The following is a 20747-nucleotide window of genomic DNA, read 5'->3' as shown; positions in this document are numbered from 1 at the left end:
GCGGCCCTCGCGCGACGGCCCCGGTCGAGCGTGTGCGTGTGTGTGTGTGCGCGCGTGTGAACACGCACACCCGCAAAACTTCCTCCTCCCCAGCCCCCGAGGGCGGGCGCGGGCGCTGGGCGGCCGGCGCTCGCGCGCAGCCCGGAACCCACAACAACAACTGGAGCAGCTGTCAAAACTTCGCCGCCGCCGCCGCCCCGCCCGCCGCGGCTCGCGCAGGGGAGGGGCCGCCGGCGGGGGCGCGACCCCCGCCCGCCCGCCGCTCCCCGAGCCGCGGCCCTTCCTCCGCCCGCCGCGGGCCCCGGGGGGAGGGGCGCGGGCGGAGACCCCCGGCGCCGGGCGGCCCGCCCCCGCCCCGAGCCCCGCCCGCCCGGCGCCGCCCGCGCCCGCACCGCCCGGGCCCCCCGCCGCCCCGCCCGCGCTCCCCGCCCGGCCCGGCCCGGCGCGGCCCCTCCCTCCCGCCGCCCCGCCCGCCGCCCCCCGCCCGGCCCCTGCGCGCCGAGGTGCGCGCGCCCGCGCGTATGTGTGTGAGTGCGTGTCCTGCTCGCTCCATGTTGCCGCCTCTCCCGGTACCTGCTGCTGCTGCTGCTGCTCCCGGGGCTGCGGGAAATGCGAGAGGCTGAGCCGGGGAGGAGGAACCCGAGCAGCAGCGGCGGCGGCGGCGGCGGCGGCGGCGGCGGGAGGAGCCCCCCAGGAGGAGGACCGGGATCCATGTGTCTTTCCTGGTGACTAGGATGTCGTCGGAGGAGGACAAGAGCGCGGAGCAGCCGCAGCCGCCGCCACCACCCCCCGAGGAGCCCGGAGCCCCGGCCCCGAGCCCCGCAGCCGCAGACAAAAGACCTCGGGGCCGGCCTCGCAAAGATGGCGCTTCCCCTTTCCAGAGAGCCAGAAAGAAGTAAGTTGAGTGTGAGGGAGCCAGGCCGGGAGCCAGCGGCGGCGGCCGGCCCGGAGCTGTCACCGGCGCGCCCGGGCCCCGCCGCCCCCGCGCGCCCCCGGCCGCCCCCGCGGGGTGGGGGTGGGGCCCCGCCGGCCGCGCGGCTCGGGGCCCGGGGCGCCCGCCCGCCCCGCGCGCCCGCCCGGCCTCCCGCGGCCGCCCGCACCGCCCTCCGCGGCCGGGCCCCCGACGGCCCGCGCCGCCGCCGCACTTTACTTTTTTTTCAGTTTGGGCCCCGGCGCCGCGGCTGCTGGGGCTGCTGTGCTTGGAGAGATTTCTCGCGGCCGCCGCTGGGCCTCGCCGGCTCGTGGGCTCTCCCAGCCCGAGGCGCGGCCGGGGAGTCGCGGGGCCGGCCTCGCGTTCGGCACCCCCGGGCGCCCGCCGAGCTGTCAAAACGCCGGGGCCGGGTGGTCCCCCGGGCCGGCCGGCGGGCGGCGGCGGCGGCGCCGGGCTGCTTTTGTCAGCCGGCCGCGGCTCTAACTTCGCTCGCCTCCCCACCCCCGCCAGCCCCGGGCTCCAGGGCTTCGCCGGCGCGTCGGGAAGTCTCACGGCCGCTCCCCTCCCCCGCCCGGCCCGCACCGCCCGGCCCGCGCCGCTCCAACTCCGTGTGGCGGCCGCGCGGGGCCCGCGAGCGCCAAGTTTTTGGAAACGTCGCTCCCAGCCGCCGGCCGAGCGCGGGGAGCACGTTGGTGCAGCTCCGGACGGTTGGAAACCGCGACCGAACTCGCCTCGAGGAGCCGCCTCCGAGCTGTGAGCGGGGCCGGAGCGGCTCTCGGGTGCTTCGGAGCCGGCACCCCGGCGCTGGGCAGCGCCTGTGTTTGGTGGTTAGAAATGCCTTTTTGCAGCGGACAACTTTGCCCGTGGAATCCAGAAAGCCGTTTCGTACCGGGGAGTCGCCGAGCGCTCGTGGCTCTCGAGGGTGCCGAGCAGGTCCGTGGCCGCCCTCGGAGTTGTACAGTGGCCTGGGTGCTTACTCATTTCATTATACGGTCGTCTCCTGCTAGTGCAAGGGTGCAGCGGACGCCGCGGAGAGCAGCTCACTTATGGATTCTCTGGGTTTTTGTTGTAGTTTGGCTTTTTTTGCTTCGGATGGGGTGCATTTATTTAGCAATAGCATTGTTAACGTTGGGTGATACATAGTAAAAATAGGAGTGTGAACCCAGGCAGAGAACAGGGTTGTGGGAACTCCATGAAGCCCTGGCCTGGGTATGTTCTCTTTCTTGCTTTGCTATGGTTCTACTGGGAAAGCGATCAGGGCCTTCGACTTGCCTCCATATTTTATGGCCAGCTCTTACCTAGCTGTGACAAATCGCGAGGGAAACAAGTACAGGATGTATACAGTATTGCATTAGCTCCTTTGTGATACAAAGTTGGGGGTCATTCTGTCACTCGCATTGTGGTGTCTGATACAAAATGTCATTGTTATTCCTGTATTAACAAATCTGGAGGAGGAAGGTGCAGGTTTAAGTAATTTTAAACTTCTTTGCCAGTTTTTGGGTATCCTTTAAAGCAAACACATAGGAAGCCACAGTAGGGTTTTTACTTCGTTACCTCCCATTTTCACTGTTTCATTCTTTGTGAACATGGATTTTGGATTGTTACATGTTTTAGGTCTGTTTTTAAATGTTTACTTTGGGAAGAGTAGACCCATCAGTATTGTTCTCACCCCTGTACATGCAAGTGTGTGTGTGTGTGTGTGTGTGCGCGCGCGTGTTCATTTCCCCTGAAATTGCAGTGAACTCATTTGTATTAGTGCAGCTCCTGAGTACACCGGGAGAAAGGTTGGTTTAGGGTATTGTCACTTTATTATAATTTTCATTTTTACCGCTTATATTATGAAGGAGAAGGTAGCCCTTTAAGAGATTGAAACTTTGCTACAGAATGACAGTAATATATCAATATAAAAATCTCAACACTTTGGAAGATGTTTAGAACAATTCTAAATCTTGAGAGTTTTCTTTTTTAGATTTGGAAACTGGTACGGTAGTCCTTACAGGTAATTAAGTCTTGTGGTAGCTTGGATGGCTTCAAACATTTTAGTGAATTCTTTAAAATTAGGTGTGTCTTTTGAAGAAGGAAATAGAATTGCCAGTTGTTTTAGAAACGTAAATGGAAGGTAATATCTGAAATGGGAGGCAAGGAGAGGGGTTTTCAATTGTGTAAGTCCATACTGTACTAAGATACATGCAGAAAGGACCATGTAGTTAGCTGGGTAGTGCAGACCCTGAAAGTGAAACTGATGTGTAACAAATGTAAATTAGGTTTGTAAATGCTAAAATTATGTGGAATTGCAAATAATTACCTCAGAAATGAAAATTAGTATCTTTGTGGAATGCAATGGGGAGAAAGGTGTTTAAATTGTCAGTGTTATTTAGATGATCAGTAAGTGGGTTGTTTTACCCTAGAGAAGATGCCTTATGGCAGAATTTTTAAAAAGTAGGTTGGTGTATTTGTTTTGGATTAAAATAGAAAGCTAACTGTGGACTAATAAATACACATTCTTTGAGTTTAAGTTTTAAAATATTTAATAATTACGTAAATATTGTTTTATAGTTTTAGATCATTTTTATGTTTTAATCACATTTGAAAAGCATATGTAGTTACTGATTTTACAATAACTATTGTTAAAATTGTTAAAATTATGTATGGGGAACTTCCCTAGAGGTCCAGTGGCTAAGACTCCAAGCTTCCAGGGCAGGGGCCCAGGTTCGATCCCGGGCCAAGGAACTAGATCCCACATGCCAGAACTAGGAGTTTGCACGCTGCAACTAAGTCCCAATGCAGCTAAATAAATTTAAAAATACATGTATATATATGTTTACAACCTGAAATCAAGAAATTTGAACTGAAGCTATTAATCTTAGAGTTTGAAAAGTGGGTATGAAAATAGGGAAATACTAAGTAGAACGGTCAAGTCTGCACATGTCTAAAAGTTCTTTTGCGCAGTGAGGACTGTCTGTCACTTGGTCGTTATCAGAGGTGCAGGTCTTCCCATTGGTGCGGAAGCTGCTGCTGCTGGGCAGGCACTACCAGTGCCTGGAGTTATTTTTCTGTTAAGGTTAAGGAAACTCTTCCTGAAGCTTTGGTTTGTTCTTTTCTTCCTGAGAATATATATTCACCTTACTCTGTTGGGAATCCAAGGAAGTATTCCACCCTGTTTCTTACCAAGTCAGTAAAGTTGATGTTCAGCGTGGGGGTGGGTATGGAGATGGCGCAGAAGCAGCAGGTGGCAGGGATAGGATTTCTGAGGCTCTATCCTTGACCTTTTCTGAATAAACTGCTTATGCCCTGAACTAAGTTTTTTTTCAGTGGTCAGTTAGTGTTATTAGAAAGTCACCTTGAGCATTATTGTAGGAAAAAGGGAGGCAGAACCAGCGATGTCTTCCAAGGGACCAGCAAACATGGCGGTGCTGCATGGGACTGTCGCTCTCCTGTGTTTGTAAGCTCGTTTCCCCCTGCCCCTCAGAGTTCTCATTTCTCTGGCGGTGAACTTGAAATCAGCAGAACAAAAGCAAACAAAAAACTATTGCATTAGAATATATGCCGTTTCATAAAGCAGCAGTTTATAGTTGAGGGATACCACTGTTGTTTGTGCTTTTTGAGATGATGCAAATTTGTAACTTTTATGATAGTTGTTCTTGCTTTTCATGAAATTAGATATGTGGGAATTTTCAGTAGTTACTGGTCTCTAGCACTTAATGGGCACTGAGATGTTTTAATTTACCTGAAGAGCTGATCCTGGAATGGCAGCCTCTCTTAATCTCTGAGGTGGGCTCGTTAGTTTGCTGTTGCCCCGCTCTTGGTCGTCTTCATAGAATCTCTCGTCTTTCAGAACGCATTTTTAGTCTAAAACACAAATTATGTTTGATACAATATGATTATTAATATGTAAACTTGGTCAACATGGATTTCCATGTAAATTTAAAAGTATTACAACAATTTGTTTTCTCATTTTACAAATAGTGGTTTAGTACATTTTCCTATTGTCAGTTAATTCTGCCATGCCAGATTTGTGGTCACTTTTCAGGGTGACAAGACACACTCCTCTAACCTCTCCTTTTCCTTCACCTTTTTGCAAAACTGCATATTATTTATTCCCCAGCCCAGAGTCAGATTTCCTCTGGGCAGAGTGGTTATGACTGAGGGGCTTCAGTGAAACTTCATTGACGTTCCAAAATGGAAACGATCGGTTTTTAGTTACAGAGAACTTCAGCTGCTCTCACCTGGTGAGGAGGTGTGTGAAACCCTTGACAGCATTCGACATAGTTTTTAATCTATGAGACATTTGGACCGAACATAATTTTTAGCTGATACAGAATAAACTTTCCAAACTGTGTGTGTGTGTGCCTCCTATCCTCCTCCCTCTCTTTTATAAAAAAAATCGTTTTGGCCCGTCTTTTAATTTCAACAAGCAGATTAATCCCTTCCTCCTTTATTTTAACATTTTCTGTATCATGTTTGTGCTGCAGTGTTTATTTTCAGAACTTCTTGGCAGCGTAAGTTCATAAGTTGTGGGGTGAAATAGGGATGATCTTTTTTCTCCTGTTTGGTGATGGCCTGCATATAAATGTATGCTTGTGGTTAGTGCGAATATTCAGAAGAAAGATTTATCTTGAATTTGTAATTGGCAATGTCAGTCTCTCCATTTGCAGAATTTAGAGGACTTAAGAACACAGGTTAAGAGGAGGAGGATGGCACATCTCTTTTTGCACTTTCTCTAGAAAAAGCTTCATGTAAAAGACAGGAAAATTGTTTGACTTTACTTCTGCTATTAATTTTGTAATAGTGGTAACTATGTATGATGCACACATGTGACAACTGTTTAAGTCTGAGAAATGCTTTTCTGTAACTTTTTAGATCTTTCATGTGACACCTTATTCAGAGAGCATGTAAGTGCCAAATGTATGCTGGGAGGGACAGTCAAATCTGGAAGAAGGTTTACTGTGGCCCAAAGGGTCCCCAGAAATGTGGAGGAAGCAGTGCATGAATTATACCTTGAAGAGTCACTAACATTTAGCTAAATTGGGTGAGAAGAAAGTTGAGAGGGTGTTCTGGGGCAGTAGAGTGAATAAAATTATTTAGGGAAGTGTCAAAGGTGTTTTCTTGGTGGGGTGTGACTGGAACAGAGGCTTAATGTGGGGTTTGGGGCCAACCTGTGATGGTTCTTGAATGCAGGGCTAATGAGTTTGGGCTTTATAGTCCAGGCATTATAAACTGTTTACAGGGACCAAGTAGGTAATTTAAATGAGTTGCATGCAGCTTGTAAGCTCCTGAATGACAGCTGACATCTTTGAGGCCTCAAGTTTGGGGAGAAAATGGTGAGTTAAAAACAGTCTGAAGAGCCCTAGGAGTCTTTGTGCCTTGCTTAGGAGACGCTGAGAGACAGTTCTGGTTGATGGCTGCCACGTGAGACTGTGAGGTTTTGCTAGATACTCTGGTTTTTCAACAAAGGCTGAAAACTTGGATCTTAATGTGAAATCTCTTGACTTTTAAGTATTTTCAATTAAGATCTAAAATGCTCTTTGGAAATATACCTTGTGGGCTAGGTTCAATCTGTAGACCACCAGTGGACAAGTTTTCCACCTCTGCGTTATTCCTGGACTATTTTATTTTTAAATTGAAAGTTTTAAAAGTAGATGTCTGCAGTCTTTCTGAGGACAAGAATGGCTATTATTATATATTATTCTGTATTCTGCGTCCATCTTACAGTTGAATGTAGGCACTCTGATACTCGATGATGTCTACAAGATAGAAATGTCTGGAGTATTGGAGGATTTGGGAATAGAGTTTAGGAGCTAAATTAGGATGTGTGTGTATTCAGTTGTATTTGACTCTTTGTGACCCATGGGCTGTAGCCTGCCAAACTCCTCTGTCCATGGGGTTTTCCAGGCAAGAATCCTGGAGTGGGTAGCTATTTTCTCCTTCAGGGGATCTTCCCGACCCAGGGATCGACCCTCGTCTCCTGCATCGGCAGGCGATTCCTTACCATTGAGCCACCTGGGAATCAATCCCTAGTGTGATTTATTTGAGATCACTGAGACTATGGAGAATGTGTGGAAAATAGTAAAAGGCTTAGAGTGCTTATTTACCCTTAGGAGATGGGGGAGAAGGGTCAAGAAAGCCTACAAAGATGAGAAATGAGATCAGAATATATCCCCGGTAGAAATAGGCCAGTATATACATGCAGACATGCTCATGGCAGCAGAGGAAGGCAGAAAGCTAGTAGAGAAAAGTTGGCAAGAACAAGATGCCCATCCATGAATGTAGTTCTGTGTTTAAACTGTTTTTCTTTTAAATGGAAGTATAATTAATTTACAGTGTTGTATAGTTTCAGGTGTACAGCAAAGTGGTTTAGTTATATGTGTGTACTATTTTTAGATTCTTTTTTGTTGGAGGCTGTTAAAAATGCTGAATATAGTTCTAGACCCTTGTTTACTTATACGTTGTTATGTATATATTACATAACAATGTGATGTAATTGTTTTTCATTTTATACATAGTAGTATGTACATGTTTATCCTAAACCTCTAATTTGTCACCCCCCCATTCCCTTTGGTAACCATAAATTTGTCTTCTATGTCTGTGAGTCTATTTCTGTTTTTTTAAAAAGTTCATTTATATTGTTTTTTTAGATTCCACATTTAAGTGTTATCATGATACCTCTGGCTTACTTCACTTAGTGTAATCATTTGTATGTCCATCCATGTTACTGCAAATGGCTTTATTTTGTTCCTTTTTATGGCTGAGTAACAGTCCATTGTGTATACACCTCGTCTTTGTTATCCGCTCATTTGTTGATGGACATTTAGGTTACTTCCATGCTTTCGTTATTGTAAATAGTGCTGCTGTGAACTTTGGGGTACGTGTGTCTTTTCCAGTTAGCTTCCTCCAGATATATGTCCGAGCGTGGGATTGCGGGATCATGTATAGTATAGTTTTTGTCAGGACGGAGAGGTTAACCTGTGGGTACCGAAATGGGAGCGTATCTGGGATACATTTGTTGACTTGAGGAAAAATTTTTCTCAGGAGTTGCAAAGCACTAAGTTTATGACAAACTCTTGTTTTGTAAAAAGCATACAAACACAAACTATGTGTATATTTCCTGTATAGAAAATGACTTGGAAGAATATGTAATGGGTATTAATACATACACTTTCATATGTATATCTGTGCAATATTTAAAAAGCCAATAAATTTAAAACCATAATCTATTTTTACAGATGCGAAAAGTAAGTTCTTGGGATATTACTGATTCTAGAACCAAGATCACCTGAATTCAAATCCGGGTTCTACTACTTGTTAACTGTCGTTGGGAAGTGACTTTTCTGAGCCTTCGTTGCCTCATTTGCAAAGTGGTCTTCCTACCACGTCTAGTTTAGGATTGTGAGTTTATGTATGCGTCGACTTCAGACCGTGTCTGGCACAGAGGAAATGCTAGCCTGAGGTGGTATTATAAGAATTTGCTATTAGTATTACGGGTACTGTCGTCAGTGATCATCAAGTGTTATTGTGACATCATTGAATATTATTGGCTGACATGTGATGAGGTATCAGACTCACTCCAAAAACACCATATTGTTAAAAGTAAGGTAGTAGTATGTCAGGGGGCGGCAGGCGATAAAGAGTGCCCTTCTACACAGCTCTCCCTTATAAAGAGAAAATACAAAAAACTTAACCAGCAGAAATCTCTATAGAATGTTTTTTATTATGAAAGCACATGAAAAACAACCAAAGCAACTTCCTAGGAGCTATGTGTATATAAAAATATACGTATAGTAATGTTATTACAAAATCATTAGAAAACTTTTTTTATTACGCACACTTGTGAATGTTGTCATAGCGGTCTTCTTAGTTTACGTCTCTGCTGACCACGGTTTTATTAGTAGGTCTCCCTGAATGAGACGAATTATTAGGTGGTTTTAAAATGATTTCTTCTGTCTTTTTAGACTGAATCACCTTTAATCTTTACACCTCAGTGTATGTAACCCATTTACATTAGTAACAGTATAGTTGACTGTCATGGTGAAGTTTGTGTGGTTTGGTTCTTAAGTGTTCTAGTGGAGCCTAGCAAAAAAATCTTCCTTGATTTCCTGATCTTTGCGGATCCTAATGACATGCAGACGTGTTTGGAGTAACCACCTGGTTGCATGTGAAATAACAATATGAAACATGCGAAAGAATAACCATATTGTTTTACCTTCGAACGCTCATCAGTGAGTTGTTCTACTGGGGACGAAGCATTTGGTTAGTCCGGCCAAGTTTTTCTCCTGTTAGACTTACCTACTTGAAGAGTTGTAACTCAATCTCCTAGCTGAGTTCAGCCCCTTATCATCTTGCTTGTTGAATCCAGCTTCAAGTCTGACTCTCCTGAGATGAGCAGAGGAACCAGTCAGCTGAGCCCCGCCCAAAATTGCGAATAAATAAAATGGTTGTTGTTTTAATCTGTTAGACTTTCTGGTGGTTTGTTACATAGCCATATAGGATGGAAACAGATGACTTTGTGGAGTCACAGACTCAAGAATAAAAAAATACGTGAGATACAAATGATAAAAATTATTGTTTTCCAGCTTTTACTGACATACTTTAAAAATTTATTAAAATTTATTTTTAATTGGAGGATAATTGATTTGAAATTTATTGGTTTCTGCTGTACAACCATCTTGAGTTGGTTATAACTGAGATAGTTAAGCGAGGTTGCTCTCTACCTTCTGCTCCTCATTTCACTAGGGTGTTTTGAGGTAGAGATGGCTTTTTATTATTGGGGAATTTAAATGATGTTTAAAAATATAGTTGTCACAGTATAGATTGGACTATGTATATGGAGAGAAATACTAACCTTCTCTTTATGTGTATGCAGAATATCTAGAGTGTGCTGGGCTGACCAACAACCCCAGTTCTTAGTGTATTCAGGCAGCAGAGGTTTATTTCTTGCCAAGGCCACACACTGGATCATGGGCTGGCGTGGGAGCTTTCCTCTACAGCATCTCCAGCCAGGTGCGGGCATACAGCATCTCTGCCTTTTGTAATTGCCACGACAGGAGTAGAACATGGCAGGGTGTGCTGATGCTCAGAGACTCTCCAGAAGGGGCACGTGTTGGACCCAGAAAGTCACATGGTAGCCTCTAACTTCAAGGGGGTAAGGAAGTGAAATCCCGTCATATTTCTGGAGAGAGAGAACTGGAAATACTTGGTGCAGAGCCCTGGTAAATACCACACAGGGTAGCATTGAACTTAGTCTGAAATTCCTTATTTAACTGCACTGAGAGGCATGCAGGATCTTAGTTCCCCAGAGGGGTCGGATCTTGCAGTGGAAGCTTGGAGTCCTACCTGCTGGACTGCCAGGGACTACCCCCAAATTCAGATTTGACCTTGAAGTGTGTTATGTTACCTATAGTTGAACCTGACCATCTAGTGAACTGTTGTATTACAACTTATTGAGGGGTGTGTTTGATAGTACTGTAGATATAAAAACAGTTTGTGGAGATAGAAATCAAATAGGAAGCATGGGGCTTGGGCTCTGGGTTCTCTCCTTTACTGTACTTCACGCTTTCTGCCTTTCTCCCACCCGCATGATGGGAGTGTTACTTGCTCTGTCGTGTCTGACTCTTGGCGACCCCACAGATCAAAGCCTGCCAAGCTCCTCTGTCCACGAGATTTCCCCAGACAAGAATACTGGAATGGGTAGCCATTCCCTTCTCCAGGGGATCTTCCCAACCCAGGGATCAAACCTGGGTCTCCTGCATTGCAGACGGATTCTTTACCGTTTGGGCCACCAGGGAAGCCTACGTGACAGAACAGAAGGGATCAAGTAATGAAACTGCTGTGTAACGTTAGTGAGGTAATAGGTGGCTTAGAATCTTTTCCTCTCGAAGTGAGTTCTTAGAGCGTGCGTCTTATTTTCAGTCAGGGTTCCTTTGTCTGTGTGGTTTCTCTTATTCACTCGAGGAAGATGCTGCTGAGCATCTGCTGTGCACTGGGGGGACCAGATACGGGGCGGCCCCACCCTCATTTCATTCTGCCCGCTGGACTGCAGAATGACAGGCGCTGCAGCGGAAGACGGCGTGTAGTACCATGAAGCTTAGAGAAGGAAGAACTTTAAGGCAGGGCCAGTGGCTGCTTCAGGTCAGGCGCTTCTGGTGCTTACCAGAGAAGTTATCTCCTTTGAAACTTAAGCATAACATCAGTGGAATCATTAGTTACCGTTTTACAGATGAACGAGCTCAACTGCAGGAAGGTCACATCGTTGGTAAGTCACTGAGTCAGGATTTAAATCCAGGTTTGTCTGCCTCTGGTTTTTGCTGTTTAAGAAACTCCAGTCCAGCTTTCACCTATAAGATGCATAAAGTCTGAGGTTCTAAGGTACAACATGATTTCTAGAATTGGTAACACTGTGTTATATAATTGCAATTTGCCAAGAGAGTAGAAGGGAAATAATGTCTGTTGCAAACACATATATATGTGAGGTAATAGATGTGTTAGCTAACTGGATGGGAGGAATCCTTTCACAGTGGATATGTACATCAAATCATCTATGTTATCTTACAATTTTATTTGTCAATTATAGCTCCAAGAAAGCTGGAAACAAATGCTTACCAAAGAAAGAAAAGGAAACTCCAGCCCATTTTGTGAGTAAATGAGGAAGGGAAAGTAAATTGGTAAGTTTGACTTTTCACCATAGGCAGCAGGGTGCCACCGACAGTGGCTGTGGGAGAAAGGCCTTGTGTCTTTGTCAGAAAGACAGACTTGCCAGCGACAGTTGGGAAGGATGGTATGGAGGAAGCGTAGATGCCCCATTTGTGCTGTTATACAAGGACCCAAATGAGAACCCAAAGTGATTTATCATACTGTTTTTTTTCTCTTCCAGTTTGGCTGAGGTATCGTTGACATACAGCCTTTTATAATTTTAAGGTGTGTATATAATAGTGATCTGACAATGTACATCATGAAATGATTGCTACAATAAGTTTAGTGAACATTCATCATCTTATCCAGATAAAAAAGGCACAAGATTTTTTCCTCGTCATCGATGAGAACATGTAGGATTTTTTCAGTACTTTAAAAAATATACAGCGTACAGGAGTGTGATATTAATCATGTTTTACCCTACATTCGTTGTTATTATTCAGTAGCTCTTTGTGACCCCATGGACCGTAGCCCACCAGACTCCCCTGTCTGTTGGTTTTCCCAGGCAACAATACTGCAGTGGATTGTCGTTTTCCTCCTCCAGGGGATCTTCCAGACTCAGGGATCAAACCTGCATCTCCTGCATTGATAGGTGGATTCTTTACCACTGAGCCACCAGTGAAGCTGCATTACATCCTTGCTGCTGCTACTAAGTCGCTTCAGTCGTGTCCGACTCTGTGCGACCCCATAGACGGCAGCCCACCAGGCTCCGCCATCCCTGGGATTCTCCAGGCAAGAACACTGGAGTGGGCTCCCGTTTCCTTCTCCAATGTGTGAAAGTGAAAAGTGAAAGTGAAGTCGCTCAGTCTTGTCTGACTAGTAGCGACCCCACGGACTGTAGCCCACCAGGCTCCTCTGTCCATGGGATTTTCTAGGCAAGAGTACTGGAGTGGCTTGCCATTGCCTTCTCCGATTACATCCTTCCGTTCCGTCCCTCAGTCGTGTCCTACTCTATGCGACCCCGTGGACTGTAGCCTACCAGGCTTCTCCGTCCATGGGATTCTCCAGGCAGGAACAGTGGAGTGGGTTACCGTTTCCTTCTCCAGGTTACGTCCTTAGTACTTAATTATTCTGAGTGGAGGTTAGTACCTTCTGACTGCCTTCCTCCAGTCCCCACCCCCCAGCTCCCACCACTGATAACTACAAATGTGATCGCTTTTTCTTTGAGTTTGTTTGTTTGTTTTTTGAGGTATAATTGACCTTTCCATACTTTTTTCCATTGAGAAATAGTACTTGCCTAGCTTTCATTTTCAGATTATCCAGCCCCAGAACTAGAAAGAGCCTCAAAATCGTCTATTCTAGTATCTTCAGTTTGTGTATTAAAAGTTAAAGTGCCATCAGAAAGTTTGACATCTACATTGTTCTTTTCGTTTTTTAAAACATTTATTTGTTTGGCTGTGTCAGGTCTGGTATACGGGATATTTGTTGCATCAAGTGGTATCTTTTGTTGAGGCGCACAGACTCTACTTGTGACTCAGTAGTTGCGGCTCTTGGGTTCTGGAGCACGCAGGCTTCAGTGGTTGTATATGGTATGAGGTAAGGTCTAATAAGTTAGTTATTCTGCATGTGCAAGTACAATTATTTTGAGACAGTTTGTTGAAAAGAACATCCTTTCTTCATGGGGTTGTCATGGCACCTTTCTTGAAAATCCCTTGATTATAAACGTGTGGGTTTATCTCTGCTGTACCGCAGGCAGATTCTTTACCAGGAGCCACCAGGGAAGCCTGGGTGCTGCTCTGTTCCCTTGGTCGCTTGGCCAGTCTCTGTGCCCGTGGCCCACTGCTTTCGTTGCGTTGGACGCACTGTGAGTGCGAATCAGGCAGCGTCATCACTAGTGTCCCAGTGCTCTTCCTCCCCAGATTACTTTGCCTGGATGGGTCCTCTGCGTTTCCACGTAAATGTTAGGGTCAGCTCGCCAACTGTGACAAAGAAAAGTCTGTTGGGATCTTGACAGGCATTATAATCAATCCGTAGATTAGCTTAGAGAGAATTGATTCCTTACCCATGAAATCTGCCACATTTGTGCATGAAATCACACGTCTCTTCATTTTGGTCGTCTTTCTTTCAGGCCTTCCCAGGTGACTCGGTGGTCTGCGATGCAGGAGACACAGGTTCGATCCCTGGGTTGGGAAGATCCCCTGGAGAAGGAAATGGCAATCCACTCCAGGAGTATTGCCTGGGAAATCCCTTGGACAGAGGAGCCTGGTGGGCTGCAGTCCATGGGGTCAAAAAGAATTGGACATGACTTGGTGACTAAACAGCAGCAATTTCTTTCAGCAGTGTTCTATAATTTTCAGTGTGCAGATCTTGTGCTTTCTTGTTTGTTTAAATTTATTCCTAAGTATTTAATTCAAGGCTGTTATAAAATGAATTTTTTGAATTTTATTTACAAATTATTGCTAGGAATATGTTTTTTAAAAGATAGGCTGACTTTATTTAGGGAGAACTCTACAGTGGTGGGGTTTTGCAGTAGAAGAGATTGGTCTCAATTCCTGAAGTATCATTTATGTCTATATATATGTCATGTATTTTGTTGTCTTGCTGCATTTAATTAGTTTTAGTGTTTTTTGGTAGGTTCTTCAGAATTTTCTACATTCTAACAGGTATCTTTTAACTGGTCAGATGCTTACCTTAAAAATCCCCAAATGTCTTTCAGGTTCCTCTTCCAACACTTGTGGTACTTAAGGTCTGTCTTGACTTGAGTGATCTGTCTGTGTAACTGGCAGCCTAGCAGAGATCTGTCTTTTGGCAACAAAATCATTTTTCTTGCTGACTAATGTGGGGGTTAAACAGAAAGACCCAGGAGCTAGAAGTAGGAATTGTGCACACAAGCAAACAGCCATATTTCATTTTGAGGAGTTTTACAGTTTTCAAACAGAGCCACAGTGTGACTTTTGGTAGGTGACTTCTTGGTGCTTTAGTTGTTTCATCTGCTAAATGGGATAATACCAACTTCACTGAGTTGTAAGAATTTAAATAATAAACTAATGTGCGTAAAGCACTTAGAGAGTGGTGTTTGTTACACTAATCACTTTTAATGTTCGTAAATTTTATTAGCATTAAATAGGTAGAGAGTAAACAAGGATTCAGTTCAGTTCAGTTCAGTCGCTCAGTTGTGTCCGATTCTTTGCGACCCCATGAATCACAGCACGCAAGGCCTCCCTGTCCATCACCAACTCCCGGAGTTCACTCAAACTCACGTCCATCAAGTCGGTGATGCCATCCAGCCATCTCATTCTCTGTCGTCCCCTTCTCCTCCCGCCCCCAATCCTTCCCAGCATCAGAGTCTTTTCCAGTGAGTCAACTCGTTGTATGAGGTGGCCAAAGTATTAGAGTTTCAGCTTTAGCATCAGTCCTTCCAATGAACACCCAGGATTGATCTCCTTTAGAATGGACTGGTTGGATTAAGAAAGGAAAACAGCTTAACTGATCTGAGTTCATCAGAGTGTGGGTGCAATTAAATCTTGGGTGGTTCTTAATCTGTTTTGGAGACTTCCTAGGTAGGTCAGTGATAAAGAACCTATCTACCATTGCAGGAGACGCAGGAGATGTGGGTTCGATCCTTGGGTTGGGAAAATCTGCTGAACAAGGAAATGGCAGCCTCCTCCAGTGTTCTTGTCTGGGAAATCCAATGGACAGAGGAGCCTGGCGGGCTGCAGTCCATGGAGTGGCAAAGAGTTGGACACAGTTTAGCAACCAAACAACATCTTATTTTGGGTTGCAGATTCCTTTGGGTATATCCTCCCTTTCCACAGAAGGATGCATTCATGAATGTAGGTATATACATTTTATAGAATTTAAGGAGGAGAGTTCAGGACCCCCCTGAAGCTTACCTGAAACCTTTTTGGGGTTCACAGCCTCCAGAGTAAGAGCCTCTCCTCTCCAGACCACGGGCTCAGTAGTTGTGGCACAGGGGCTGAATTGTTCTGCAGCATGTGGGATCCTCCTGGATCAGGGATTGAACTCGAGTCTCCTGCATTGGCAGTTAGATTCTTTACCAATGAGCCACCAGGGAAGTCTGAGATGGAGGTTCTTCCTCACAACTGAGTTCTGGAAGGGAATAGTTTAGGAAGTAAACACAGCATTAGTGCTTTTTTCTTACGGGAAGTCACTTGATGTTGACATTCAAGGGAAGGGTCTCTTATGAGTACTCTGATTTCAGGTGACTGTGGGTAATGTGCATTCCAGAGTGTATATCCTGATTGTGCCCAGGGAAGCATATTGACATACACGTGAGTAGAAGTGAGGTTGTTACAGGCATAGCTTTAAACTGCCCCAACTTATTTTAAGTGGATTTCCACAAACTTCAGTACTTCAGATGTAACTAATAAGAAAACGTTCGTGACAAGCCTTGTGTGAATACTGGGGTGGAGAACTGCCACGGGGTTCCGGAGTTTTGCAGGTTAGCCAGGACACAGCAGAGGGAGGTGACAGATCTCACCGCCAGCTGCTTGAAGGTGGAGCCTTTGGTTTTTCAGAGTTGTATCCCCAGTAAACAGAGTGCAGAGTTTTGGATAGTCTTATGCTCATGTTTTTGTTGTTGTTTTTTAAAGAGTGATGAAGGTTGGTAATAAACCAAGCTTAGCTCTTTATCCCTCAGTAGCAGATTTTTATCAGGAATTGTTCTTTTCTGTCGCTGGCTTCATTGCTCTTTTCTCTGTCTTTATCATGCAGCCCGTTCACTGGCCTCTGAGTGGCTCTTCACTTTTCCAGTTAACCCTTCTTTTTGAACCGCTGTATCTTTTGTTTTATCCTTCTTGAGGCAGGGAGAAATCCCTCCAGAAGTCGCTGGGCTGTGGAAGCCCTGGCAGTGGTGCAGTGTTGGTGACAAGTGTCCTGGGAGTCTCGATACCATGCTGACATGGTGCTGCCGTTGGAAAGTGATGCTGGATAAAGAACTTAACAGTCGTGTCAAGGTCTGTCTGTTTTCTCGTCTGTTTCCTTTTGGCTGTGCTGGGGCTCTGTTGTGGCGTGGGCCTTTCTCTCGTCGTGGCGAGCAGGCTGCTCGCTAGTTGCGGGGCTCAGGCTGCCTGTGGCAGTGTCTTCTCTTGTGCGGCACAGGCTCTGAGTACTCGGCAGCAGGAGTCGCAGCTTGTGGACTAGGTTGGGGCTGCTCCCACGCTTAGTTGCTCTGAGGCATGTGTGCTCTTCCCAGACCAGGGATGGAACCCAGCCTCCTGCATAGGCAGGCAGATTTCTTGACCACTGAGCCACCAAGAAAGCCCCATTTCAAGTTTTAAAAAAGGGTTTTTAGGCTGTCTTTATTGCCAAAATTTCATGGTGGATGTGTGTTTATGAGATCTCGTTATAGTTCATAATGCTGATATTTTTGAATCCTAATACAGAGTTCATAGTAATTTGAAAAACTATTTTGTATTGGCTGTGCTGGGTCTTTGTTGCTGTGTGCAGGCTTTCTCTCGCCGCAGTGAGTGGGAGCAGCTCTCTGGTTGGGATGGGAGGTCTTCCCATTGCAACGGCTTCCCTTGTTGCAGAGCACAGACTCCAGGGTGCGTTGCAAGGTGACCCCTGAGTTGCAGGCTGGATTCGTAACCACTGGACCGTCAAGGAAACCCCTGTGATAACTTTTACCTACCTGCATTACTAAGAGGCTCCTGTCAAAGGAGGCCTTTTCTTTGGAATAAAGGGCATTGAGTTCATAGTGTGATAGGTTGGAGTTAACTTGAGCTTTGGTTAAAATAGAATTTGTTTAGTTTAAAATTAGCATGACGGGGATTATATTATGATACATGTAATTCTTCTCTAAAATTTTTGAAGTCTTAACTAGATTATCTTCTTACTTACTAAAACATGTAGAAACATTGTCTTTTTTAGTTTGAGCCTGAATTTCTCCTGCTGTCATTGTATAAATTGTGAATTTCTAATTGTAGAAATCTGTTATTTCTTAAATTTTGTCATTTACATTTTATTAAGTGTGGAATAGGGAGAAAGTATGGAGCCCATGGAGAAAAAGAAAAGTTCACCCCTTTTCATACCATTCTAACATAGACACTAATTTTGATGTTTTCTTTCCAAGTTTTTTCATGTGCATATTTTGTTTTCATTGTATTAATCACTGTATACATAGGATTTTATAGCTTACTTTTCCTTCTTAACATGTTAAAGAAAATTTTCATGTTGTCAATCTTTATAGCCTTTTTGAAAGGTGCTTAATTTTCCATTGAGTAGATTTTTCTGGTGGCTCAGATGGTAAAGAATCTGCTTCCAATGCAGGAGATGGGGGTTTGATCTCTGAGTTGGGAAGATCCCCTTGAGTAGGAATTAGCAACCCATTTCTGTATTCTTGCCTGAAAAATTCCGTGGACAGAGGAGCCTGGTAGGCTACAGTCCTTGGGGTCGCAAAGAGTTAGAAACAGTCGAGCAACTGAGCACACACACACAATTGCGTTACAGTGTTATGTTAGTTTCTGCTGTTCCTCTCTGACTTCTCTTCATATTACTATTGCTTATTATGCTGTATAAAGTGCTCGGCAGCATTTTTGTAGATAAAATCCTTTTTATATTTTGGATTATATTTGTAAGATAGATTTTCACAAGCAGGATTACTAATTTGAAAAAAGCATTTTATGATTCTTTATACATATTTAAAGGTGAGGGGGCTCTAATGTCTACCTGCTGGATCTCAAGTTCTGGCTCTGTCACTTTCTAGATATCGGACTTAGTAAAACCAGTCAATCAACTGGAAAACCAGGAAATTAACCCTGAATATTCTTTGGAAGGACTGATGCTGAAACTGAAGCTGCAATACTTTGGCCACCTGATGCAAAGAACTGACTCCTTGGAAAAGACCCTGATGCTGGGAAAGATTGAGGGTAGGAGAAGCGGGTGGCAGAGGATGAGATGGTTGGATGGCATCACTGACTCAGTGGACATGAGTAAACTTCAGGAGATAATCAGGACAGGAAAACCTGGTGTGCTGCTGCAGTTCATGGGGTTGCAAAGAGTCAGACACAGCTTAGTGACTGAAAAGCAGCAAGCTGTTTAATCTGTTTGTTTACGCATCTGTAAAATGGGGACGATGATCAAACCCCTGTCATAGGATTTTTGAGAGCAATAATGATGGCACATGTTCAGAAAGCCTATTTAGCATAGTACCTTTTAACTCAATAAGTTTCTACTTAAATGTGAACTCTTCCTTATTTTAAAACGCTTCCCAAAAGGGATGAATTGAATTATAATGTTGACAGCAATGTGTATTAGGACCAGTATGGTTGATCTTTGTCATGTGTGGTATGCTGAACCCTTTATACAAACCTTTTTATTTCTTCGTTTAATAATTGAGAAACAGTACTTAAGTTTTGCTTACTTGATTAGTAGGACGACTGTGCATTTCTGAATTTTATTACTTGTATTTCTTGTGTATTGGTCAGTCATGTTTTGTCCATAGTTTATTGGTTGAGGGTGTTCTTAATGTTTTACATGTTATTTTATTTATTTAATTTTGTAACGTTGATTTTCCTCTACAACTTCTCTTTTTTTCGGCTGCACACGAGGTCTTAGTTTGCCGCATGTGGAATCTAGTTCTCTGACCAGGGTTGAACCTGCTGTTCAGTCTCTCAGTCATGTTTGATTCTTTGTGACCCTGTGGACTGCAGCACGCCAGGCTTCCCTGTCCTTCACCATCTCCCGGAGCTTGTTCAAACTCACGTCCATTGAATTGGTGATGCCATCCAACCATCTCACCTTCTGCCGTCCCCTTCTCCTCTTGCCCTCAGTCTTTCCCAGCATCAGGGTCTTTTCTGATGGGTCAATTCTTTTCAGCAGTTGGCCAAAGTTTTGGAGCTTCAGCTTCAGCATCAGTCCTTCCAATGAATATTCAGGACTGATCTCCTTTAGAATGAACTGGTTGGATCTCCTTGCAGTCCAAGGGGCTCTCAAGAGTCTTCTCCAACACCACAGTTTAAAGGCATCAATTCTTCAGTGCTCAGCCTTCTTTATGGTCCAACTCTCACATCCATATATGACTACTGGAAAAACCATAGCTTTGACTAGATGGACCTTTGTTGGCAAAGTAATGTCTCTGCTTTTTATACATTGTCTAGGTTTGTCATAACTTTTCTTCCAAGGAGCAGTGTCTTTTAATTTCATGGCTGCAGGCACCATCTGCAGTGATTTTGGAGTCCAAGACAATAAAGTCTGTCACTGTTTCCGTTGTTTCCCCATCTATTTGCCATGAAGTGATGGGACCAGATGCCATGATCTTTGTTTTTTGAATGTTTAGTTTTGAGCCAGTTTTTTCACTCTTCTCTTTCGCCTTCATTAAGAGTCTCTTTAGTTCCTCTTTGCTTTCTGCCATAAGGGTGGTGTCATCTGCATATCTGAGGTTATTGATATTTCTCCCTGCAATCTTGATTCCAGCTTGTGCTTCATCCAGCCCAGCGTTTCTCATGATATACTTTGCATATAAGTTAAATAAGCAAGGTGACAATACACAGCCTTGATGTATTCCTTTTCCAATTTGGAACAAGTCCGTTGTTCCATGTCCGGTTCTAACTGTTGCTTCTTGACCTTCATACAGACTTCTCAGGAGGCAGGTCAGGTGGTCTGGTATTCCCATCTCTTCAAGAATTTTTCACAGTGTATTGTGATCCACACAGTCAGAGGCTTTAGTGTAGCAATGAAGTAGAAATAGGTGTTTTTCTAGAATTGTCTTGCTTTTTTTATGACCCAGTGGATGTTGGTAATTTGATCTCTGGCTCCTCTGCCTTTTGTAAACCCAGCTTGAACGTCTGGAATTTCTCAGCTCACGTACTGTTGAAGGCTGGCTTGGAGAACTTTGAGCATGACTTTGCGTGTGAGATGAATGCAGTCGTGCAGCAGTTTGTTCATTCTTTGGCATTGTCTTTCTCTGGGATTGGCGTGAAAACTGACCCTTTCTGGTCCTGACGCCACTGCTGAGTTTTCCAAATTTGCTGGCGTGTCGAGTGCAGCACTTTCACAGCATCATCTTTTAGGATTTGCAGTAGCTCAGCTGGAGTTCTGTCATCTCCACTAGCTTTGTTCATAGTGATGCTTCCTAAGGCACACTTGACTTCACACTCCAAGATGCATTGGGAGCACAGAGTCTTAACCACTAGACAAGCACGGAAGTTCCTTTTTTTAATGTTATTAA

The 20747-nt window shown here is 44.8% G+C and overlaps 1 protein-coding gene across 24 annotated transcripts in view; it reads left to right on the top strand.

Annotated features, from left to right (window-relative positions):
* Positions 1-593: 593 nt before the first annotated feature.
* KMT2C (lysine methyltransferase 2C) overlaps positions 594-20747 on the top strand; it is a 263765-nt gene continuing 243611 nt past the window's right edge. For 22 of the 24 annotated variants that reach the window (XR_008685321.2, XR_008685323.2, XM_055421605.2 and 19 more), the window contains exon 1: positions 594-895. Coding sequence is in view for 20 of the 24 variants with exons in the window: in XM_055421605.2 (XP_055277580.2) it covers positions 735-895 (161 nt within the window). In the remaining 4 variants the exon portion in view is untranslated. Of the gene's footprint in view, positions 896-1955; positions 11843-20747 lie in introns of those variants that run through there. The other 2 variants (XM_055421609.2, XM_055421608.2) reach the window with 1 other exon arrangement.

The sequence above is a fragment of the Moschus berezovskii genome, chromosome 3, assembly GCF_049115385.1.
Source record: "Moschus berezovskii isolate FMDL1 chromosome 3, NW_MosBer_1.0, whole genome shotgun sequence".
Classification (NCBI taxonomy): Eukaryota; Metazoa; Chordata; class Mammalia; order Artiodactyla; family Moschidae; genus Moschus; species Moschus berezovskii.
This window is presented reverse-complemented; position numbering and strand designations above follow the sequence as displayed.